Source organism: Trichoplusia ni, chromosome 1 (genome assembly GCF_003590095.1).
Source record: "Trichoplusia ni isolate ovarian cell line Hi5 chromosome 1, tn1, whole genome shotgun sequence".
Classification (NCBI taxonomy): Eukaryota; Metazoa; Arthropoda; class Insecta; order Lepidoptera; family Noctuidae; genus Trichoplusia; species Trichoplusia ni.
In genome coordinates, this window is record NC_039478.1 from 22,381,648 (window position 1) to 22,406,759 (window position 25,112).

General features: G+C 37.9%; 1 protein-coding gene across 1 annotated transcript; it reads left to right on the plus strand.

Annotated features, from left to right (window-relative positions):
- Window positions 1–20,411, plus strand: LOC113492496 (wiskott-Aldrich syndrome protein family member 3). The gene is given in 12 exon segments (XM_026870009.1): window positions 1–318; window positions 16,903–17,059; window positions 17,426–17,577; window positions 17,759–18,027; window positions 18,398–18,581; window positions 18,971–19,099; window positions 19,244–19,344; window positions 19,411–19,484; window positions 19,598–19,722; window positions 19,830–19,943; window positions 19,946–20,041; window positions 20,173–20,411. Coding segments are annotated over 11 exon segments (1,560 nt in total). The 5' UTR covers window positions 1–318; window positions 16,903–16,937; the 3' UTR covers window positions 20,367–20,411.
- Window positions 20,412–25,112: the final 4,701 nt, after the last annotated feature.

The following is a 25,112-nucleotide window of genomic DNA, read 5'->3' on the forward strand; positions in this document are numbered from 1 at the left end:
GAATGTCCTTTTCTAAAGCTCGGATGCGGTTCTCAGTAGAGTCAGTAGGTAAAGTATGAATGTGCGAGGGTGTGGAGGTAGTGATCTTGTAAAATTTGTCAGATTATACTACACATTTCAATTCAACGCTGCCATTTTCGTTTTGTGGCACGGTTAAAGCGGCGGTCTAAATGTGTATTTGCTGAAATATCTGGCATTTATTTATTTACCAAGTGTAAAAAATAATTGTAGTGCGTTTGTTTTCTTGTTGAACAGCAGAAAGTGGCGATTACAGTGCTTTTACTACCGGATAATTGTTGACTTCATTGGGTGGAGAGGGTGAGTAGGTACTTTATATCGAATATTTCGGGGTTTTACGCTTGCTAATCATTCCATAAGTAGGGACTCCTTTTGCTATAACAATAACTTTACTCAATATATCGGCTTTAGTCGTCTATTTGGTATTAGTGTACACTTTACGGCATTCGCGATCGGCTCGCTAAAATGGGCGTTGTGATGAAGAGTGAAGGTTTATCACTTGTCGTATCGTCACCGCTCCGTGTAATGATGTTATTTACTCACTCAAGATTCTTGAACATAGCCTTATGTTGTCAAATCGTGCCTTATGTTGACTTCGTAGAAGCGTTTAGTCACTGAAATTGTCTAAAACAAATTGTTCAATAGTACTTACATGTGTACAAACTCTTATTTATTGTTTTAGTTGTCTAAAGACACTAATTATAAATGTAACTAAATATACAAAGTCACACATTTCTGCACAATTCCAGTATTTGTGCAGTCTTTAGTATTTGCCTTCAAAGATTACATAGATCTTGGAAAATTATGATTCACATAACTTCCTTGTTTGTCAATCCCTGAAAAAAAGTATATCAGATATTTTTTCTTATTGATTTCCTATTAGTACCATTATATGGACTTTCAATCTATAATTATAAGTCTTTTTACATTGTAAATGATTAAATAAACCCAAAAAGGTTTCTAAACAAAAGTAATGCTCTCCCAAGGAGTGTTTAATTAAAATGAAGTTAAAACAAATTATCTAACTTGAATATGGTTTAATGAATGCATGCATGTCATTGTGTCTGCTACAATAGTTTCCTTATGTACCTACTTGGCAACAAGCCAGGTCCATGTCTTGTCATGGCATGCCCACCTGTGTAATAAATCTGCAAATAATTAACAGGGTCCTTACTTGACATAGTAAATTTTCACACATATGTGAACTTACTACTTCAACTGGAAATCTTGATTTATTGACTAAATCCAGTGCATAATAGATTCACTAACTTGTTGAAGAAAGTAATCAAATTGATCAAAGCAGCTATTATGTTTATTTTCTGCAATGGCACATTGGCCTATACCTAGAACATTATAATCCATTAAAAAAAAAAATAACATTACTTATAATTTTGATTCCTCAGCAGTATGTTATTGTTATTTTCTTACTGATTAAATTTTTGGATGTGTCTGTAGAAAGTTGGTTATCTGAATGTGTAGAAATTTTATTTGGTTTATAAATATACATGTATGTTACACCCTATGCATAATTGTGTTATATTGACATGTCTTGTTGCTTATGTTAATAAGGATTATACTACTTATTAGAATACCTATTAAGGAGATGTTTACTATTATAAAACAATCAAAGATCACACTTAGACATAGTGTTTGAGTTATTAATATAAGCCCCATGTTCTTATATAGCCTTTATGAAGGAAAACTGAGATCAACTTTTTGTTATATATGTTTCTTATATAGCACTTTTGCAGCCGCTAGTCGCATATAGTACTTTTAGATACCTTACGGAAGTTTAAAAAGTGCTTTAAAGATTTGTCTTAATTATTATTGCAAGGAATATATAGGGAACAAACATAAAGACACTTTATAAATATTATTTTTCAATACATCATCTCCAGCTTATTGTTAAGTTAGGTTTCACATGCCATTGTGAAGAAACAATAATTATGTTCTTTCTGATAAATCTTCTTTAATCATTGAATATTAACAAATGGGAACAGAGTCTCTTCAAAGACAGTGACGGCTAGAGATTCATTAAAAAGATTGCATATGTGGACAAATTATAATCTTTTACTAACTCTGTTGGCAGAATAATGAATTTATTTCTATACTTGTATATTTATTTTACCTTAAAGCTGTTGTAGTATGAGACCCCCAATAAGATTGATTTATTTAAATTGTTCTGCAATGCTTCCCGTTTGTATATATACTTGAAGAGTTTGTGGTAGAAAATCCTTTATGTTTCTATGCTTGGAGATAGTATTTTTATCTATTAACATGAACCGTCTTGTTTTTTATTCAAGTCACTGGAAATTACTAGAAAGGAAGTGTTTATGTGTATTGAATTAAAACATTAATTGAGGTTGTATCAGCTCTACTGAGCCCTGATTTATATTTTCTATTAAAATAATTGACTGACATACATTATTCTTATAATGATTTGATTGGAGTGTAGCACTGGAGTTACGATCTTAAATAATAAGCATGTTATTAATCACAATAGTCCCCATAAATTATGACTTCTATTTGTTAACACTATATTATAAACAAGTATGTTATTATAATCATTTGTCCATTGCACTGCATGCACTCATTTATGCATTGTTTTATTATTTAAATGTTGTCAGTATAACTACTTATTTTTGTCGTCTAGCAACATTTAATAACTAGTTGTAAATAGGACCAATGGCGTGTCCACACGGTGTTCATTATGCGCGGGATCGACATCCTCCCGCGTGACGGTGTGACTCGGGAACGGAAGCAAAGCGTTGACGGCTGAGAAGCGCACGCGCCGGTACTGTGGAGCCCACTCGTTCAAAGATAAAGCTGGAAGTTAAACATGTTAATAAAGTTATTTTCCTTATTTTTATAGGATAACTAGTAGAACCACGTCCACTTCCTTAAGCGATATTTTTGGATAATATATGTAAAACCCGTTACACTAACAAATTACATGACTTTTTATTAGTAAAAAATAAACAAAATCGGCTTAGTTGATCTCCAAAATATACCCTTCGCACTGAATCTTTACCAAAGTATAGTATGTATTATATTATTAAAGTGTTTAGACGTGGAATTAGATCGTGATCAATTTTCACTTTCACTCTTCCTAGTTCTACGTAAATGACTTACTGTAAGACTCTTTAACCGACTCTCTTACTCAGGAGTTGTTCAGAATACTTGTATTCATACTATATCCCCTTAAAATTCTCTTCTTTGAGGTTTCTCCCTCAAAATATTTCAAGTTATATTAACCACGCATATTACGGTCTCCATTGACGCAAATACACATCTGAACTCGTCAATAATTCGCCTGTTGTATGTCGTATCAAATAATACACTTTACCACAAATATGTACCGTGACTTTCCTTGTAGATATTCCTTATTTAATTAGAACTATGCCTCAGTGGACGTGTCGATATGATTGCGAGTGCCAAACCCTAAAATGATATCATATCAGTCTGTAAATCCATCGTAAATTGTAATCAACGATGTATTTTTAAAAACATTATGTGTGGTTCTTGTTTTTTCTTTACTGTTCCTAAAGATAGGAGCAATCTGTTCGGGTTAGTCTGTGAAAGCGTTCCCGCTTGGTCCCCGACTGTAAGGAACGCGGAAGCATGTCCCAAGGGCGAAGGGAGTTCATAAGCATTTCCAACGGGTCAAAAAAGACAGTCCCTCTTAAAGAATGTGACCATCAGGTTGGGGGCCATTGACAAACGAATTCGACGTCATGATTGTCTTTTGTCTATCTCCTTCATCCTGCCGTCCACATACCTTAGGAGGTGTTCGCAGTCGCTAAAATATATATGACTTACACGAGTCTTAAGTTCCCGAGTGCCGCATCTTCTCTTAATTGAATTTCAGGGCCATTTGTCATGACAACCACTGCTTAATGGACTCCGGTCTCCGTTACCTGTCGTTGGCGGGAGTATCTTGACTCTAGTATTTCGGACTGCAGTCTGCCTTAACCGCAATGATCTATTGATTTCCGCAGGCCCGCCTACGCTATGACACGTATACTGTTAGAAAGTTATGAAGAAATATCTTGGATACTAACTACTTAATCATTAAGCTCTCAATCATTAAAGAGAGATAGAAATCTTAGAAAATGTTATTTTGCTTTCAGCGAACAGATGAGCTTGTTATGACGTACGGGTATTGATATCTTCCTAATTATCTCATTAAAGCTCATCGTAATCAATTAACTAATGCAGGATAATTGAATCGATTAGCAACAGTATCTTACTCAAGTAAGTAGTTTCTAACTGGATACAAATTATAATAATTCTGTTATAACCGAGATATTCAATCATAATCTTGCGCTTCACTGCTCTTAATATCCCAGACAGCTATATAACAGTAGGTGCAGTAAAAACACGCCACCTAGTGTCGAAATTATTCATCATCGACGCGTGAAATCGCAAATCACGCTACATGCCGATTAAATGATCTCGTGAGTCAATGAATGAATTGTGATACGATGACCTTAGGTGGCCATGAACAAAATAACTACTTTTAGGGAAAGGATGGAATTTCTATCCAGCTCTTTCATTCAACCCTGAGTTCTGATCAGGTAAAAAATAAGTACTGCTTAGCGTTCACGCTAAAGCTGATGATCCTAATTTCTTATTTAAGGAAACTTGGGCCATATTGGTACGGTTAGCCTATCACCAAAAACAGTAGCGAAATTAATTAGTAATATTATACTATGATTTATTAATTTTGTGAATGTCAAGAAACCCGCAACTATTAAAATCTTAGAAAGTAAATGAGTGGAACGGGAATTACTCACGATACCTCTATATTTGCTTATGTAAATAAATTTTCGTCATAAGCATGCAATTTAAAACAATTTTTCATAATTATGTAAATTAAATCATCTAAGAGTGACGTTAAACCGCTCCGTCATGAACTAAATTGCGTCTAATTACAACTGCCGATTGCATTATCACAACCTAACAATTATCTAATTGGGCTATTGTATACTTCTTGTACATTCAACATATGCTCAATTATCTGTGCCCTGAATCTTAATAAGATTATTTCTGATACTGGCCGTTTGTTGCCTGTATTCGTGTGTCTAGTTTTAGATATAGATCATTATAGTGTCTATGTCTGTGGCCTAGGTGTCCCACATTTGGGGTAATTGTCTCTGTCTCTTATTTGCTGTTGTAACAGATGTTTGACAAATGTGTTTAATGTTAAAACGTCTTGTATTATCTTCCATGATAATGTTACGTCGAAGTTAGGTTAAATTTAATTCTGACAGTTTTTTTTAATCCATTTTCAAATATTCTATGAACGCGAACGGTTGATTGATAAATGTCTTTAGCTATGGGAACTACCATATATAACAGCTTAGAGTCAATGTAAAAAAAACATGTCTTCGTCTTCTTTTGCTGACTGTAATAGCCATGTTATAAATTATCTCTGTACCAAATTTCGTCTAAATCGGTTCAATGGTTGTTGCGTGAAAGCGTAAGAAACACCCATACAAACATTTGCAGTTATTGTATTAGTAGGTAGGACTTATCGCCAATAGATTCCTAAAGACAATACTAAGGCTTCTTAATTGCATACTATTTAACACAATAAACCTCTTTTCAACTCAATAATATACCTACAAATGTATTTGTAATTCTGCAATGAGCTTACGTGGTGTATTCGTGATTGGCCGTTACACGACGTGTTAAATTTAGTTAATTGTGTTACTAACTAGCCACATTACTTTCGACGCATGCCAAACTATAGTGTTTCAAGTTAATAATTAGGGAATTAGGGCGAAGGTTTTATTAAAAGAGATCTTTGTTAGTCACGATATTAATTAGTGGTTTAGTTAAAATTCACTTTTAAGTTAATAAATTATGTTTTATGTAGGGTTTCGTTGTATAAATTATATTTGATGAAGAATAGCTAGAAGGTCCTTTCTAATTTAATAACGTCACAACGCTAGTTTTTCTGAGAACTTAAAAGTAGACCCATTTTTTCTTAAATTTACAGTTGCCACCGATAACAAAAAAAAAATAGAGACATTATAGTTAAGACTCCTACATTTCCATGTCATTAATTTGCCCCAACATTTCCACTAATTAGTTTGAAATGTTTTACACGTGCTACTTTGCCATAACGCTACCTAAAAATATCATTAGTATTCCTATGGTGCACACTTACAATTTTAGTGTACCAACGTTCAAAACCACGCAGAAATTCTGGTAAAAGGAAGAATTTGTTTAGAAATCATTTATTCAGTTAAAATTATTCAAAGTTAAAACTTTATTGGAACAAGTATTGGGTTACATAGTGGTGTCTTACGTTGGGAACTAAAATCTAAAATTAAACCGCGATAAAATCCGTAAAAGTAGTTTTATCAAATCTATGCCATTATAAAAAAAGTTGAAATAAAAAAAAAAGTTAATTTATGCAAGTTAGAGTGAGAAAAGATAAGTTACAAGAAACTCGTTAATATAGTTAATAACTTAATTAGAAAATGTAAAACATATAAACTTGTTCCAACTCTAAACTTCGTTATTTAAGCGCGAGGAGTTAAAAACAAGGAAACTTCAACAGTCCCTATGGCACGTATTTTTAATTATGAATCAATCATTGAGTAAGGTGATTGTATTATTCTAGTTGTTTTCCTGCACACGGTACACATTAGTGAAGTGATGTTGGCTGTTTTATATTAGGATATTACCCTAACTTTGTATTAATAAGTAAGCTATGTTAAATGAAGAGCTACATTCGCGTACGTTGAAGCCCTTGCTCACATTATGCACATAATAATTACTTATATTATGAATGTAATACTGACCGCTATTATTCATACCATAACAATTGGAAGGAATTCAGGAAGCCTTTGCCCTGCAATGGGAGTTGAGATAATAATTATGTAAAATTATAATAATAATACAAACTACTGTTGTCTGATGTCTCCCGAACAGCTTCATCTAAATGGCCTCAGACTGTTTCTTAGTACAAGTTGGAATTCCTCTATCATCAAATTCATCTAATTGTAACGCAAATTGTTGCAACGACTACTAAGAGGTTACAAAGACAACGTAGTAATGTATTTACACATTTGTGTACCTCGTTAAGCAAGATTACCCTAGATCGAGAATCAAGTAAACCTTTTTGCGATCCAGGGCTGCTTCGAGAACGTTCTATCTATACTCGTTTACATTAAGCATTACCAGTTCATGTAGCATTACTCTGGTATAAGCCCATATTCCTAGGACAAAAACCCATCTTCTAAATATTGATGATGGTAGCATATAGTATTTAAAAATATACCTTATATTCTAATACTTTTAATGGATTCCTCGGTACAGGATTTAAAATGTGCAATCACACGAGACTGGTTGCTCTAGTTAGTGACGTATCAGAGCGGTATCAATGCACGCTATAACATAGTTGCATGTTATCTGTATATACAAAAATAAACTTTATTAACACCGTGACAGTAGCTATTTTCGCGTAGATTAACACCATGGCGCTTAGGGTGAGGTCGTACAGGAAGCGAGCGGATAAGCGGAACTGCTAAGAGATAGTGGCTTGGTCTATATACATTTTTGCACTTGTTGAATTTTGTTCTATAAATAGAGATTAACACATATAAATGCGATGTGTTAATTCAGAAGTAAAGGATCAGTAGATGAGTCGTCGGTCTTTTAGAGAGTCTACTGTTTTAGCTAACATTATTCTCCCTCAAGAAGTTGTCCCGACAAGCGTGAAGAGAAAACTGAACAGTTATTTGATATTTTCAATTAGTCAACGTCAATTCATTTGCACGTCATATTAATATTTGATTGCGTGCACCCACATTGTTCGTGGCTTGAGACAGTTCGTTTTCTATCTGACCGTTGTGACAGACTTTCGACTGAATTATTAAGAGATTTTAAGATGCTGTCTTGAATATGCTCCGATAATTCAAATTTCAATGTTCAAGAGGTCTTGGACGTCTTGGATATTTCAGCGATGTTCGTACTTAAAGTACAAGACTTAGTTAATTAAGATTTCATAAGACATGTTTGATGTATGTTGTATTGTGTACCTGGCCCGGAAATTTGTGTGAGAGTTCTCGAAGTTTCATGTCAAGAAAGGTTGTTTAAAACAATTCCTCTGTGATAAGACCGGCCATTGTGCTTTGTGCCAGTGTAATTTCATAATAAAAAGGAAAGTAAATATGCGAAAATATTGTAAAGACATTTATTATTGTTGAATGTAAGGGGAGGTTCAAAAGGTCTCGAATTTTCAATGACTAAGAGACGGAAACACTAATACTAACGAAAATTGATTGGCTCCAAGTAGAAAGAACGTGGATATACCACTTCTCTTCTTCAATGCCTTGAAACTCAAAAGTTAACAAAACGGTAGTCATTTAGTTGACGTGTTGATGAATCGTTGCAAATATGTATATCTTTTACGGAAAGAATACCTAATGTATTCCGTTTTTCATCACACTCGGTGAGCATAAAAACTATTGTCTATAAAAAATTATCGTGCAATTTAATTTTTAATAGTCCATTGAATTTGATTCATGATTTAAAATGCAAATTACTTTTTTACGGCTTTGTTTTATAACCATTTTTTTTAAAGTCGCTATTCAATGAAACCCTTTGTTTAGCTCAAGTTTGTAATAATTAGTAATAACTGTCAATATACTATAAATTTCAGGCACATCCAATCTTTGAATTAATGAGATATATTTTTTTTAATCTTGATAAGAAAATTTGTTCTATGGCAAGTGTTAAGTTAAACCACATTGTCATGCATCAAAGTGTCTTATTTAAGTGTATTGCACTGACTTTATGATTAAGTAAATTGGGTAGTCGTTCTCCGGAAACCAGCACATTGTTATTCCAATCGCATTTCCGATTGTGTCACTGCAAAGCTGCTATGTTGCTATATGCATTTTGTTACTATGCTCATGAATAAACAGACATATATAATAACTCTTTGGCCCTTCGCACACGGGGAGACGTTAGAATCTAATCCTCATTGATGGTCTTTTTCTCAAAAGATGCGTCATTATATAGAAAAAAAACCTCTGTATGTTTGTTTGTATGGCGGTTATTGGTTGACGAGTAATTCGCCAGGTCGGGAATGAACTTTTCCTTCATCGTGTCTGTAGGAACGAAAACGTTTTTGAACTATTATTTGATAAACAGGATTTTAAAATATTCACTGTTTCTTTCCTTTAAAACCTCTTAAGCCATTGCCATTGCTTTTAAACATCCCTCCATTCTCTCTCACACTTTATTCCTTATACGTTCTTAACTATCTACTAACTACTCCGCCTCATTCAACAGATTTAAAGTTTTGTGTATTCATTATCTTGTTTGAGTAATATCCATTCCATTAGCGCATCGTAAAGATAAACACGTCAGGAGTAATTAAAACGTGTCTGTCAATGTACTCCTAACCTGGATCAGCCCGTACTTTGATCAAATATGGAACAACATAAATTATTCTCCAGAGTAGGTATGTAGCCACCGAAGTTTCAGATATCTGGCTTTCTTAATTTCGTTATGTCTGAAAGGTTGATTCAAATAGAATATTTAAGGAAGCCTACTTTGCCAAAGCCACAAAGCCGCAGACAGAATTTTGAGCTATAGCAACTGAGTTTCAGACTCCCATCCCGAAATTACCAATGAGCTACTACTGAATTCAGCAGAAAATGCGAAGTGAATTAATTCATACTGAAGAGATTACTTTCACTTTCGCCCTATCATTATTAATCACGGCTACGTCTAAGTGTAAAGTATTACAGTCTGTCCCATTCACGAATGCATTAGTAAGGCGGATATGTCAATTTAATCCCGCACTCGTGCCGAGTTTAACGTCGCCATGCCGTCTGTATCGGATTATTGAGGTACGGTTAGGGAACGGATGGACCTTCAGGTTATTAACTTATCAGCGAGATCCATTGGTGTCGCTTTGAAACTGTAAATAAGATAAACTAAGTTACGACTTGAAGTTCCGCTTCGTTTGTCGGTGGACTGAGATGGTTGCCAAGAGAATTGTATTTGGATAATCTTGAAACTAATTTTTGAGCTGATAGTAAAGCGAAATTGTATTCTAGGCTGTTTTTTTGCCTTCGTCTTTTATTTTTCAGACACAGTTGCTATTCTTAATTCATGGATAGTTCCTAAAATAGATATTGTGCCGTTTTATCTATCAACCTTCCAGTATCAATAGAATTAAGAGACATCTATTTATGGTGGTTTCTTAGGTTTACGCGAATATTAGACATTGAAATGAAACTACTTTTACGGATTTTATCGCGGTTTAATTTTTTGGGGAACTAAAATCTAAAATTAAACCGCGATAAAATCCGTAAAAGTAGTTTCATTTCAATATCTATTTATGGATCATTATTTCAGAGTCTAAATTATTTTTGATAGATTGATACCTTTTTTCTTATCACAAGAAGTCTCGTTAGTTGACGCAACTAATATCACATGCAATAAATTGATTGCATCGTTTCAACGTACCGTTAATTGAATTTTGTTTTCGTACAGAGACCTCAGTTCTATCAGCACAATTGTTTACAATTAGCCTAATAGTATTTGATGATGTAATGTGTTCGCTATGTGCCAGTGAGATAAGGTAGCTTTAAAACGTAATATGTTATGAAGTCTTAGCATTATCTTCTATTAGTATTACATAGTTTCTTTGCCACAGTGTTCCATTTTTAAGTTGCATTTTAGACAAACGGTTTTAGATTTCCTTTTAAAAAGGTATTAGGGTTGTGAACGCTGTTATCTGTAGTGTTGGTCATATTATTAAAAAGAATATGGTATTTGGACTGAACTCTTAAACTACGGTCGAATTCAGTCATAAAATGTATAGTATCTAGGTGGCATCTCCCGGTGTCTAGACTTCCCCGTCTCGTTCGTTGAGGCAAAACTCGAGCAAAAAGACATCAACCTTTTGTACTTCTACCGTCTTAAGAATCTTTATTCATAATCTTGTCTAGTATAAAGTATGTTTTGAACTTAAAAACCATACTTTCTCTCGAATTTCTACTCACAAATATATACAATGACCTTGAAATAAACTCAATATCTAACGAATCATAACTCGATTGCCCCTAAAATATGAACTGGCGACCTGATGTGTCAGATCCGTTATTTTTTAAACGCAGGATAATCTTATCAAGCGCAGGAAGGCAGCTCACAAATGTCACACAGAATAAAATATCGTCGTAATTTTAATATAAATGAATTGATCATATACTCAATAATACATATATTATTAAAAAGTTGCTTATGTGTTAAGTACCGTTATATTTGTAACATATAAAAATGCAAAGTAATTTCACAGGTCGAAAAACGTGTAGTAAGAAAAATAATTAGTAGGACGCAAGGTTTCATTTAAAGGTTTGCAATTATCGTTTTATTAGGTTGTGTGACCGGTAGAACTGCCTCGCAAGCCCATTTGTGTAGACATAACATTAAATAACATGGGTCTTTAGGACTGCTAGCGAGCGAGGGAATATAGAAATAATCAATCATTTGTTCACTAACGTAGTTCTTTTACGGGGGGTTTAGTTTAGTACCCATTATATTAGCATTAGGTTTATGGAGTCTAGTGTAGCCGCGCCCTATAACAATAATCCGCCAGCCGCGTTACACGAATCCCACAGGATGATAGCTAAGTCGGCTAAAGGTCATTGACACTCGAGCTCAATTTTGGCAAGTCGCACACGCGAACCAAACTAGAATTCAAACGATAACAGTATCAAGTGTCATGTTAGTTTAAAGTCACTTTATCGAAACGCTTGTGTAGCAATTAGCGACGTAATTTATTGCACATTTAAGGTCGAAAATGGCATGTTATGTAATGACGTAAGATCGTCGGTAAGGCGATGATCTCAATCCTTATTTGATACGTATAGGCAAGTTGTGAGTGCAACTTATGCATGCTGATACTTGTGTTGTCAAGTAGTTGTGTGCCACTTGATCTTTAGATACTGGCATAAGTTGTTGAAGATAGCTATCAGATGACAGTGGCCAGTATAACATTTTATTCATAGTATAACAGTGAATACCAAGTCCTTCACGTTATTACTTATCTGACAAGGTTTTTAATTAAATACCCGGTCACAAACATAATTTCTATTCGATCTGTAGAAAAATAACAATCTATAGTTGTTATCGCACAATTATCTCTAATCACCATTATCTTATCATGCAGAATTACTGAGAAACGAGACCTCTGAGAGTCTTTACCTTAGTTGCAGTGAACTCAAGTTGCACAATAACTTGTTTGTAAAGAGTCGTAGTATAAACTCATCACTTTTTATGTAGTCAATTTATAATACTTTACAATTATCGATAGTGAGAATTATAAGACGTTTTCAATGCAATCCTTGGAAAACAATCTGTCTAAAAACAAAATTTGTCCTTTTGACCTTTTATTTACGTTTCAGAGCTTGTGACTATGAGAATTGTTTTAAAATTCAACTCAGACAAACCCACAATCAAGAGCCATTTAAATATAATTCGCTTCAATAGAACGGTACGATTCCATTCAATCGGTAAGTCGTAGCTAACCGTAGTTCTTTCACGGCGATGTTTAATCGATTATTTCTCTAGCTTGGCGATATTATACAAACACCACGAAACGGTTTGATTGTTCGTCATGTGTACAGACGGCTAGTTACGGAGATTTTCCTTTGATCGTAGCTATGGTCGATATGTTTCCTTATTAATAAGATATCAAATCTCATTACATGTTAGATAACGTGTATTAATTTACAATTACTGGAACGAATTTAACGTGGAATTTATGCAACAAATACAATAAAACATGATTCGAGTCCCGTTTAAATAGAAGAAAGATATATATGATTATATTATATACTCTTGTGGCCAAAAGCACTCAGTACATTGAATTCATAATATTATCTCATCAGTACTCATAATACGTACTTCCAGTATCATCAAATTACTCGCCAAAAATACATAATCGTACCTGCAAATATCCGTGGATACAATTCAGTAATCATACGATAGGTTATCACGAACAACTGATCTAATTTACGTTAATGTGCGTATTAATTAATTAGTCCTATTGTGTGTGTGCGTGTGTGTGTGTAACGTGGGAAATCGGAATGATATGAACACATCTTTTGTACTTATGTAAGCGTTTGTTTTCTATGTAAACAAAAGGCTATGTAACCTTTTACAAAGCGTTCGTGTTAGCTCATGATTAGTAATAATGTAGCACTGTCTTGCTTGCAGTCTGTCTTAGAGTTTTTAAAACTCTCAATACTAATTTTATTGTATTAATTGTTACCTGACTTCACCAGAGGAAGGGCTTTCTTTTGTATGTAAAGTAACCGTAGTAAATTCACCGTATTCCGATACATAGACAGACTGATATTGTCACTTAAATATTAAGCCTCGTGTGTCGTCCAACGAACCTACATTCAGCTGAGTGTAGATTCGTATAATATATTGTTACCCAGTTACAGTTAAAATACTAACTAGTATTATAATTTAAATCTGCATTGCCACATACCGTTTCAATATTGTTTTGATTCGGCACGCCGCCGCGCCACTGACATTTCGTAACGACAGCTGTTCTATAATGTCAGTTCTTGTGGAGTGCAGACCTTTGTAGAAGTGAAATAATCGCCGCCGTTACACTTCATTGTGATAGAATGTCTTGCGTGGTTTGTATGTGATTGTATGCGTAGCTTTTTACTTGCGTATTAAAAGAGGTTTCACGATTAATTCATTTGTAGATGTCCCTTTGATAGTGCCTCTAGTGGTTATGTTGTGGCGGTTTGTGTGGCTCACTCAAAAATGGTTGAGCTTCATGAGCTATTCGATGCATGCATGCCGCTTTCTGGCACAGGCTTGTTCAGGTCCGTCTGGTACTTTCATCACAAAGACAGACCGATTGCATTTTAAAATTGTGTGGACCAAAAGATACCGTGACCCCTGAGTTTGTTACGACATTTCTTCTCAGGGTTAGACAGATCGGAAATGACGACTCCAGTGTTCTGAAAAAATACGTGTAGGATATAATCATCTTGCAGAATAGATTGTTTTATTTTGGCCTTATTTCTTAAATATAAACAATCTACAATGTTTTTGCAATCGTTGCACCACTTGACCTTGCTCAGAGTGCAAAAGTAACTATTCCTTAGCAAATAAATGGCAAGCATCGACATGATGCGATCATCAAATTGCATATATCTAAACTAAGTATAATTGTAAGTAGTTGGCCTTTAAACGCATTGGAGATCTTACCTTTTACGGCTATACCAAAAATGTTCTACAGTTTCTACATTCCATTAAGGGTATAGGATAGTACCAAGTTTAATTGCATTGACAAGATTCCTCCTTTTAGTCGCTCCCCCTCACTTACTCAAAGTGAATGGGGCGGTTTGTGGCGGGGGAACGGGCGATTATACTTCAGTATTCCACATGTGTCCTCTCTCCTCCACCCTACACGCAACGAAAGAGTTTTATAGTATCTATTTTGATCAGAAAAGTTTATGATTCGTGCAGAAAAATATACTTCCTAAGAATACCTAGCTGAGACCTTACAATAACACTCAAATAACAGAGTATTTTGGATTTTGCACCGGTTGCAAATCTTTAGTTCTATCTTTGTACAGATGGTCTAAAAGCGATCACTATTAATAAGAACGTTTCCATTGTATTAATATTCATATTGTTTTGCTATAAGATAGATTTTTGATGTACAACAAAGAGTTATTATTATAGGATTCTGTGAATGAATGATACGAATGCGATCTAATAATGTTCGAATTATTGATCTTACAGGTTCTTACACAAACTACTAATGATAATCTTTAGCACGAATTATAATTAGAATTATATTATCTATATATAATTGACGTACATTACTGGATAGTATAAGAAGTAGTAAGTCCCATTCAATGAAGAAATTAGTATTATTTCCCCATGCAATAAAGTAGCAGCATCAGAGATATATTTTTATTACACACTCGACGTTGGCTATTATTCTCCATTTCTTGTTGCTATGTAAATTTGTTGAAAGTGCAAGGGTTGCCTACATGCAATTGTTATGAAGATGGATATTTTACTTCATAAATACTATCAGAAAATAATTTATTTATTTTAAAAATAATGCTGAAATAAGTGCAGAAGAGTTATCTACATCATAATAAGATTCCGTACCTATCTCTATTGGCACTAAGTATGTAAATTATTACAGAGTTACAGTTACATTTTCTAAAGACATCTCACAAATTACAACATCCCAGTAGCAGTATCGAATAGTTGACATTGACCATGATTGCCAGCGGCTACACAATTAACTCAGTGAAACTTTAAAACGGAACCAAAACCTAATTCCCACTTCCAGTGTAAACACACGCATCGCCGTCACGGCACGTAAGCGAGCGGATAACTTAATAACGCCTAATTACTAGGAACACACGACGGAAAGTGGCGAAAAGCCGGAATCCGCACACTATTGTAACATCGCATGACGTTCGACCATCCTATGTATGCCGTGTTACGTTTTTTACTACATTCACGATAAGTGCTAATTTGTTACTGTGTTCCACTTGATATATACTTGTTTCTTACTAGTCTAGAGTAGGACATGTATTATGGATGCTCTTGTTGCTGCGAATTAAAGAGATCATATTCCGTCGTCGTGAAACGGGAATCGCAAGAAATAAATGAGGATACGGATCATTTTAGCTCTACACGTATACGATTGTACATAACTTGTCAGTTATTCCTTATTGGACCGAGATTACAACGCCCTGTATACAATATTTGAAGCCGACCTACTTATTATTAGCTCCCAAGGCCTGTTTTAATAACACGATTAAAATATAACTAATTTCCTGAGATTTATATTTCGTAATTTATATTGTTATTAAAATTCCAGTTTCGTGAATTACTTTGGCAATAAAGAAGTCATTAACTGTGTCGAAACGAAAAAAAAAACTCAATTCTGAAACCTGAATTTGCTTTCGTTTTCATTCACTTAGTTTAAAGTGAGACTCCCGTACCAATTTCATTTATCTGCTTGTATTTTTGGATCGAAGTAAATAGCTTTCCAATAAACTGAGCAAACAGTTTGACCGCTACAGCTCTGGTCGTATATTGCTTGTGGTGAGTGTCCTATCTGCGCCAACAACGATAATGGCTATTATTATTATCTTATTTCATGGATGCCAAGCGTGGTAATACAGATAGATGCAAGAACACCTTGCGAACACAAACTGTCACACCACTGGGTTTGCGAATGTAAAATGATGACACTGAGTTAATCTAGTCAAGTTACTTCACGTAATAATGTTATCCTACTTCCTTCTAATCTTCTTCTTCTAATATTTAAAATTCCCGTGTCACGATATTAGTTACCGTACTCCTCCGAAACGGTTCGACCGATTTTTATGAAATTTTGTATACATATTGGGTAGGTCTGAGAATAGAACAACATCTATTTTCGTGCCCCTAAGCGATAAGGGTTGCTCACACTAAAATAAAATATTTTATTTTTTGGACGAAATTGTTTGTTTTTATTTTTTTAATAATGTGGAATTCAAAAATACATACAACTAGAAATAATTTATTAGGAAAAACGATGTTTGCTGGGTCAGCTAGTAATACTATAAATGCCAAAGTTTGTAACTTTTTCACGGAAATACCACTCAACTGATTTAGACGAAACTTGGTACACACATCGCTTCTAACCTGGATTATCATATAGGATACTTTTAATCCCGATTTTATTTTCCCGTGGATCATTTTCTTTCTGCCAGCAACGAAATCATTCTTAAAAACTACAGCTTCTTAGTCAAATCTATCCTTTTTCAAGTCAAACACCTGTCTAAATTAGTTGTTGTATTGTTACAGTGATGTACACAAGGTAGCGGTGCCGCTGCGCAGCCATGCCGCTGCCGAAGCGCTGCGTGGAGCCGGTGCACGTGTCGCGCGGCACCGTGCCCGAGCGGCTCGCCGTGCCCTCGGAACTAGAGGCCGTCACCAATGGAACCCTCGCCAACACGGTCAGGTAAATACCCGAATTTCTTCAAAAATATTACCTTGCCTTAAATAAATTGTGGAGATGATCATTATTGTATTGACACCAACGATATGAAAACACAATAACAACCAACCCTTTAAGCTAGGCAAAGAAATGATTTGGTAGATTATTCGTTTAGCCGATCTGTTCTAAAGCTGCATTTTATCAATCGTATGAATCTCATGGGTTTATTGCGCCCTAGACGAAGCAAAGTGGCGAACATAGACGACCACTTGTCAGCCATAGCATTAAATATTTCTATTTTCTCTAATCAAATTTGGCCAGAATACAATTCGCAATCTTCTATATTATTCCAAGTCAAGCCGATTAATTCTATTCTTACGTGTTCCACAGGCAGTTGTCATCTCTGTCTAAACATGCGGAGGACATGTTCGGCGAGCTGACGCGCGAGGCGACGAACTTGGCGGAACGGACTAATGTGCTGCAGGCCAGGATAGACAGGCTCGCCATCAAGGTCACACAGCTTGACTCCGGCGTTGAAGAAGGTGATCATCATTTAATTTTCCGTACAGTAATTATTAAAGTTAAGTCAGTTTGTGGCTCGAAGCATCAAAATCAAATGTTTTTCTTACATTTTAGTCAACGTTGAGCTTAGTTAAAATAAGTCTAATCGAAAACTTAAGATATCGATCGAATCGAGTCATAAAATATAATGTATTTTTCCAGTATCACTTCAAGACATCCAGATGCGGAAAGCGTTCCGTTCGTCGCGGACGTTCCAACAACAGCTGTTCTCGCGCAACTCGATGCCGTCGGCCATGTTGTCGACGTACGCGCGATGCGACCGACCGCCGCCATTGGAGATGCTCAACGAGTTCAGAGACGACGGCAGGGACGCTAGGAAGTTCTACACCGATCCCGATTACTTCTTCGAATTATGGAGACGAGAGATGCTGCAAGATACCGAACGCATTCAGCATGACCGAGGGAAGAAGGTAAGCTATCAATGCTGTTAATGTCTTAAGAAAATTATGACAAAATAATGGTTACATTGCCGCCATAGCCATAGATAGATGAATAGCTCAGAGTCGATTCGAAAGGCTGAGGGCTGTTGTGGCGCAACTGGGGTAGGCCTATATCCAGAAGTGGCCCTCGATAAGCTGAATTGCATTAAAAAATGCATGGAATTTATAGACACTTAAACGCCACTGATAACATCTACCGTTTCAATGTGATCAACTGAGTTTTATTTACTTATGGTTTTTCAACTACTTGAGAAAACTTCGCAAAAATTGCTTATATACTCTTCCTGTTTTTGTAACTATCTTTATAGAAAGGTATTGTAATCGATATCTTTGCCTCTAGGTCCGTCAGCCACGCAGCGGCAGCGGTGCGGAAGGGCGCGGTGCGAGACGAGTGCGTCCGCCGCACTCGACCCGCGACCGCTTGAAGGAGGCCGCGGTCACGCGCGGGGAACACATCATGGCGCCCAGTCAGCTGCGCCATTACAACATCGAGCCGCAGTACAAGCCCGATCCCGTATATCAGAGTGAGTACACGTACTGCTGTAGTAACAGAACAGGATAGAATATGGGAGTTTGTCAATAAATATTTCATTTAATTTATTCATAAAATAATTGAATTGAATGGGTTTCAAAAAAAAATTGTTCACAATGCATAGAGAAAAGTGAAATTATCTCAAAACTGATTATTAAAACCTTATACAATAATAAAACATTTCAAACAAAAAATCTTAAAACGTGTTAAAGTAACATGTCGAGTTGGGGAATGAAACGAGGTTTCCATACCCGTACATGTCGCTGTTCATTGATAGTTAGTGACTATTCCATCATGACTTATGAAAAGTAAAATGTAAGAAGAGTGTAAAACGATATTTTGTTAAGGATTGTTTAATTTAACATTATTATTTTGTTTTAGCAACAAATGTGACGGATGGCATATACAGAGCATCACAGAATAGACCACCATCCATACAGCCGGCCAGACCCAATTCCATTGAAATCGAGAACCAGACTAGACAGCCAAGGATAACTGGCAATGGACATGGTAATTACTTTATACTGAACATAACCTTGGTTAACCACTTGATAGTTTATTTTACATCTTTTTTATTCAATTATTTTTGCTTTTGTTCGTAACATCTAATTTTAAAATCTGTTGATGATAAAAAATGGTTTTTGTGTATCCCAGCGGTGGTAGCGGAAGAGAGTCCTTACGGCTCGGTGGGCGGGGAGCCTATCTACGGCGGCAGCGGCGCGGGCACCCCGCGGCGGGCGCGGCCCTCGGTGCCGCCGCCCGCGCCCCCCGCGCCGCTCGCGCACGCGCCGCACGCGCCGCTCATGGCGCCGCACGCGCAGCACGCGCCGCACGCGCAACACGCACCGCACGTGCCGCACGCGCAGTCCCCGCCGCCGGTACACACGCCTACCAGGTAAGGCTGTGGTATTACTTCATTGTAAAACATTCGAATCGTCAAACTGACTTAACAGTAAAATTATTCTACGCTTAAACACAATTTTGTAAAATACTATGTGTTTTGTGTAGATCGACCCTACCGCCGCCGCCACCGCCGCCGGAGGGTACAGCATCACCGCCCATGATGAACGGCGCTTCTCCGCCACATCGCACCGCGCTCGACGCGCATCTCGATCACATGCACGCCGTCATAGGTATGTACTCAGCCACAAAAATCCTACCAATACATTTGTTTATTTTTAATGTGTAACGACCTTCACTGGTGAGGTTCTCTTAATCAAAGAGTCGTATGTTCTCGCAGGCATGATGTCGTCGGAGCAGGAGCCCGCACCGTGCGCGCCCCCCGCTCCCCCCGCGCCGCCCTCCCCGCCGCCGCCGCCGCCCGCGGAGGAGCGCCCCCGGCCGCCGTCGCCCGGCGCCTGCTGCGCGGCGCCTCCGCGCTCAAGCCGCCGCGCCCCACGCCGGACCCCCAGCCCGACCCGCGCTCCGATCTGCTCAAGGCCATCCGCGACGGTAATAACGCATTGCTTTATTATTACGCTGCTGCCACCTGTCAGTTACCGCTGTTTTGAGATTTTCATATACTTTGTGATTGGTGCTATTATGTTAATGTTCATCTTTTAAAGGTAATGTTATTTTTACAGGCATAAAACTCCGCAAAGTGGAGAAGCGATGCGACGAGAACACGGGGCGGTACGACACTCTGCGAGGCGCGCCGGTGTTCCTCGATGTGGCGTCCATACTGGCGCGGCGCGTCGCCGTTGAGCTGAGCGATACCAGCTCCGGCGCGGACTCGGACTCCGACGACTCCGACCAGTGGACCGAGTCCCGCGCGTGACGTCGCGCCTCGCCCCGGGCCGAGCCCGCGCCGCCGCGCCGGCCGCCCGACCCCGCGGCCGCGGCCCCGCCCGGCGCCGGGCCGGCCGCGCCCGCCGGCCCGGCGCCCGGGGAGCCCGTCGCCATCACCATCAAGCCCGAGCGCGCCAAGCACGCCGAGCCGGCCGCGCCCGCCCCGGCGCCCGCGCCCGCGCCGCCCGCTCGCACAGACGACACTTGCTACGTGCGCAACTCTTCATTCCTCAGCCGTGATATTGAGGCACAAAAGACGCGTACTGACGCGCCAACAGCGCCAGCCGCCGGCCGCCCCACGCGTTCCACTGAGCCGCGTGCCCTGCCTGACCCACCGAGGAAATCCTCCAGCTTAAAGGGGCGGGACCCGGCTGCCTCTAGAGATCCGCCTTCACCGCCCCGTCGGGCTTCACCACCTCGACGGGCTTCGCCTCCACGACGAGCCTCACCACCACAGCGGTCTTCTCCGCCAACGTTGAAATCACCACCGATAAAATCTCCGCCACCGACAAACTCCACACTGGTAAAATCTCCTCCAGTGAAGTCTCCTCCGGTGAAATCTCCGCCAGGAAATTCTCCGCCGTTAAAGTCTCCGCCGTTAAAATCTCCACCGGTGAAGTCTCCACCGGTAGGGGAGCCCACTTCACCTCCCGTGAATGCAGTCACCTCGCCACCGTCTAGGAGGAGCACTCCTCCACGATCTGAAGTAATGTCACCCCCTGCTGCAGAACCAAATCCATCAACGCCCCCTCAAAAAAGCGACGACTTCTCTAGTGCTCAACGAATTCCTTGGCGGGAATCGCCAATCGCCCGAGAAGGTCCGGCCCGCGTTGAAAAACTATCTATTGCAGCGACCGAGATGAATCGGTCGGTTGAAAGTAATGAGGTTCAAAATGCGGAAGCTGAAAAAAGTATCAATAATGATGCAGAGAATAATGGTGATCAGACTCAGAAATCTGAAGAATCGAATGGCGTAGGGGACAAGATTAAAAAGTTTGAGAAAGCAGCGGAGGATGCGAGCTCTGGGCCAGGGCGGCTGTCGCGGCCCGGGTCTGTGCGCGGCCGGCCGCGGGCCGAACGCCTGGGCTCAGACAACAGCCGCGAGGACTTGCCGCCGCCCGCAACGCCTTTCAAGGATAATGTTCACTTCGAGCTGCCTCCTGCCGAGCGTCCGCCTACGGTGCTCGAGAGACAGCAGAGCTTGACGAGGAATGCTGCAGCCGCAGCCACAGCTAGGTGGCAGCGTACCGACAGCTCTTCCCTGGATGGAGAGAGGATTCGACCCGAGCCCCAAAAGATAATTAAACCAGAGTTCAAGCCCATGCCGTCGCCTGTCGATGTCACAATCCGCTCTCCAAGTCTCGGCGCTAAAATACCCGATCAGTTTCCTTCCCATGGCACCGCGTTTCGCAATGTTGCCTCTCCCGACCCCGCTCGCACTAGAGAAGTTCACAAGATCAACGACGATGTAAATACTCAGAATAATTTTAAGACTTGTAAATTTAAAACCAAGGACAAGTATTCCGTGAGCAAGGGCTCTAGCTACTTCACGAGAGGCTCAGAAGAGATTTGGCTCGTTAAGAAAAAGGATATCGAAGAGATCGAGGAGCGGGTTTTAGATTCGTTCAGACGAGCTGGCGGAAATATGTGCATGCGCAGTGAGTCTATGCGGCCGTCGTCTGACAGTGGGCAGAGCGTGTCATTCTCGCACGCTACTATGGGCCGCACCAAGCGGCAGATGTACGCTCGCAGCGAGTCGCTGGACCCTCAATGGGCGGGTGCGCGCTCGCAGACATTGAAGCGGCAGTCGTCAGTGGCCTGCACGTGTGGTCATGACAAGAAGACGCGCGCCAAGAGCGCCGGCGCCGAGACGAACCCCCGTCCTCGTTCCCGTTCTCACGGCGACGAAAACAATCAAGCTCACGTCCTAGATAAGTACGAGACCCTCGTCTAACGTAATCGCTTCTCTACACCCGTCTCGCCCTTCCATTTATGATAATTGTGATATTTGGCATCGTGGAATGTAGTTTCGACCTTTGATAGAGATATCTTAATACAAAATTGAAATTGATGTGTGTCTTTCTTTAGGAGATGTATCTTTCATATCTATGTTTATCACATTTTGAGGTAACCTCTACATATAGGCTGATAGGTCACAGGTCGATATTATAAGTGAAACATGGTGCATTGCGTGGAATATCGTTGGGATCCATGTACGATGCATAGATTGGTGTGATTTTGAAAGGTTTAATGTATTAACGATTTCGATGGACATAAATATGTATTCATTTATATAAACCAAAAAATATATATACGCGATATTAATTATTACTGTAGCGACAAAAATGATTAGATAGTAGTATTAAAATTTTTAAATATCTACTCTTCCCTATAAAAATAATGATGACAGAAAGAAGTTTTATTACGTTGACAATATTTAGCGACATATGTATAAATATATTTTAATTCACTGCTAACAGTGTTTGGACTGAGAATAGGCCCACCTCAGCACAATCTTATTGCATGGTGCTTAGCTTGTTGGTAAATAAAATGTTTGTTTGGACCCTCAGAAACTGTTTTCATTAACGGTTGTGAAATTACGTTTGAGATTCTTGATATGTGTATTTTTATTTATGAAGTATAAAAACGCTTTAATAAAACAGGATTATGAAGTTTGCTAGTCGAAGTTTTGTATTCAAACAATATAAGGTGCGTTAATGATTTATTGAGACACTGCTCTGTCTAGTATTCTTATAAATATGTCTTATAATATTACTTATGAACAATTATTTCCATTAGGCACGTTTATTAGGAGATGAATGTAATTTAGATGCCTATCCTACATATAAGATTGCAATGTCTAAGTAAAATGTAATATGAGTTTTGTAATTTCATATAATATGTGACCTGCGTATGTAGTGCCAATTACATAATACATATAAACGATTGTATAATATTTTTGTCAAATCCAAACTTCCATTTTTACAATTTTGTATCGTCAGATAGTAGTAAAATTATACTGGAATTTGTTTCATGTACTCTATCGTAATTATAGGTAAGAAAGGAATCTCAGTTTATTTGAACTATCTCTCTTTAATATTCTGTGTGAGCTGTTTGTATTTCCCCTTAATACATTCCGAAGTGTTTGGTTGCTCACTGTACCCACGCGACTCTTTCATATGTTTAATGTTAAAATGAGCAACGAATGTGTACCAAATTTTCTAAATATGTAGTGTTGTACCTAGTTAGACATAAGTTAAAAAAACATTTTTGTATGTACCATGTCTTATGATTTTTTTTATATATGAAGTTGAACATTTCCATGATTGCTTATTGAAACAAAACTAATTTTAAGATCCTAATTTTATGATTTAACACCATCCTAAATTACACGTACTTGATTATTTAAACTGTTTAAGTTATTAAACCCGCCATTTTTGTAAATAACAAGTCTTATCTCTTATTGAGTAATCAATGATATAAATTCAAATATATCTTGTATAATCCAGAAATTATTTATACTATGCTATGTATGGAGTCTTGGAAAACGTCTAGTTTGGTTGCATTATAATCTGTATGAGCAGCATGTAGAATAGTAGTGTAATGTACGTAACGGTCACGATTAAGTAGTAAGAGATGTAATTATAGTTGTAAGGAAATGAATAAAGCATGTTTTATATTATGTAGAGTACGAACGCCTCTTTATTTTGCCGTGAATGGCAATTGCTAATTATTTATTTGCATTTTTTCTTAAATGTTTATAATTTGTAATATTAAATTCGAAAGCAAATTGTTGTACTCGCTGATTAGTCCACTAAATGCGTCATTGGTTACGATGTGTTTATACAGAACCCTTGAAGAAAGTGAAACATTTAGCTGTTTGTGTCGATCCCTTTGTAACCAATGATGGTGTCAAGCTAAATTGCTTCGTATCCTGGACTACGACGTCATTGTGTAATAAGAATTATATTTTATAAATGTTTATTTGCTAATACAATATAAGTTAAAAGCTGGTGTTTTATTTCAAAGTGGATATATTTGTTACCCGTAACTACAAACTTGGGATGTGATTATTTATTTAAATTTTCAAGAGCTTACCAAGGGTATTTTTTCTTCACTTGGTAAGCTATTGAATAAATAGATATTAAAGATGCAGCGCAATATAAAAAAATATTGTATTTCACTGATTTTTCAATCGTAAGATAACCTTTATCTGAGGAATAAATATGGCCGTTTGACTTAATTTCTATACAAAAGCTGTCAAAATGCCAAACATATTCGTCGAATAAAAGTTATCTGGCGATTGAAAAATCGGCCCTAAATACTGCAAATTGCTAGATAACTGAGAACATGGCGTAGAGGCGATAATGCACTTATATCTTAGGCTAGGATTAAATTGCTCGTGGAAATCAGACACAAAAATTCAATGACCTTACTCATTTTTATGGGATAGATTTATTGAAAAAATATTCTTATACCATCATAAACCACTAATAAAGTTTATCAAATATTCAAAACAAAATGCAATACCTTTCGTTTTTAACTCGCAAATCAGAAACCGCAGAATCGATACAGTCTTCGGACGTTTCTACCCTTTTCGTTCCTTCGCTGGACCTCTCGGTAGGTGTCCCCACTGTTTTGTCATGTTGTTGTGCCAAAGAAGAATAATTTTAATGTTTCAGCGATATTTTTACGTTTTACTACTTTAAATATTTATAGAATTTTACAAGATTAT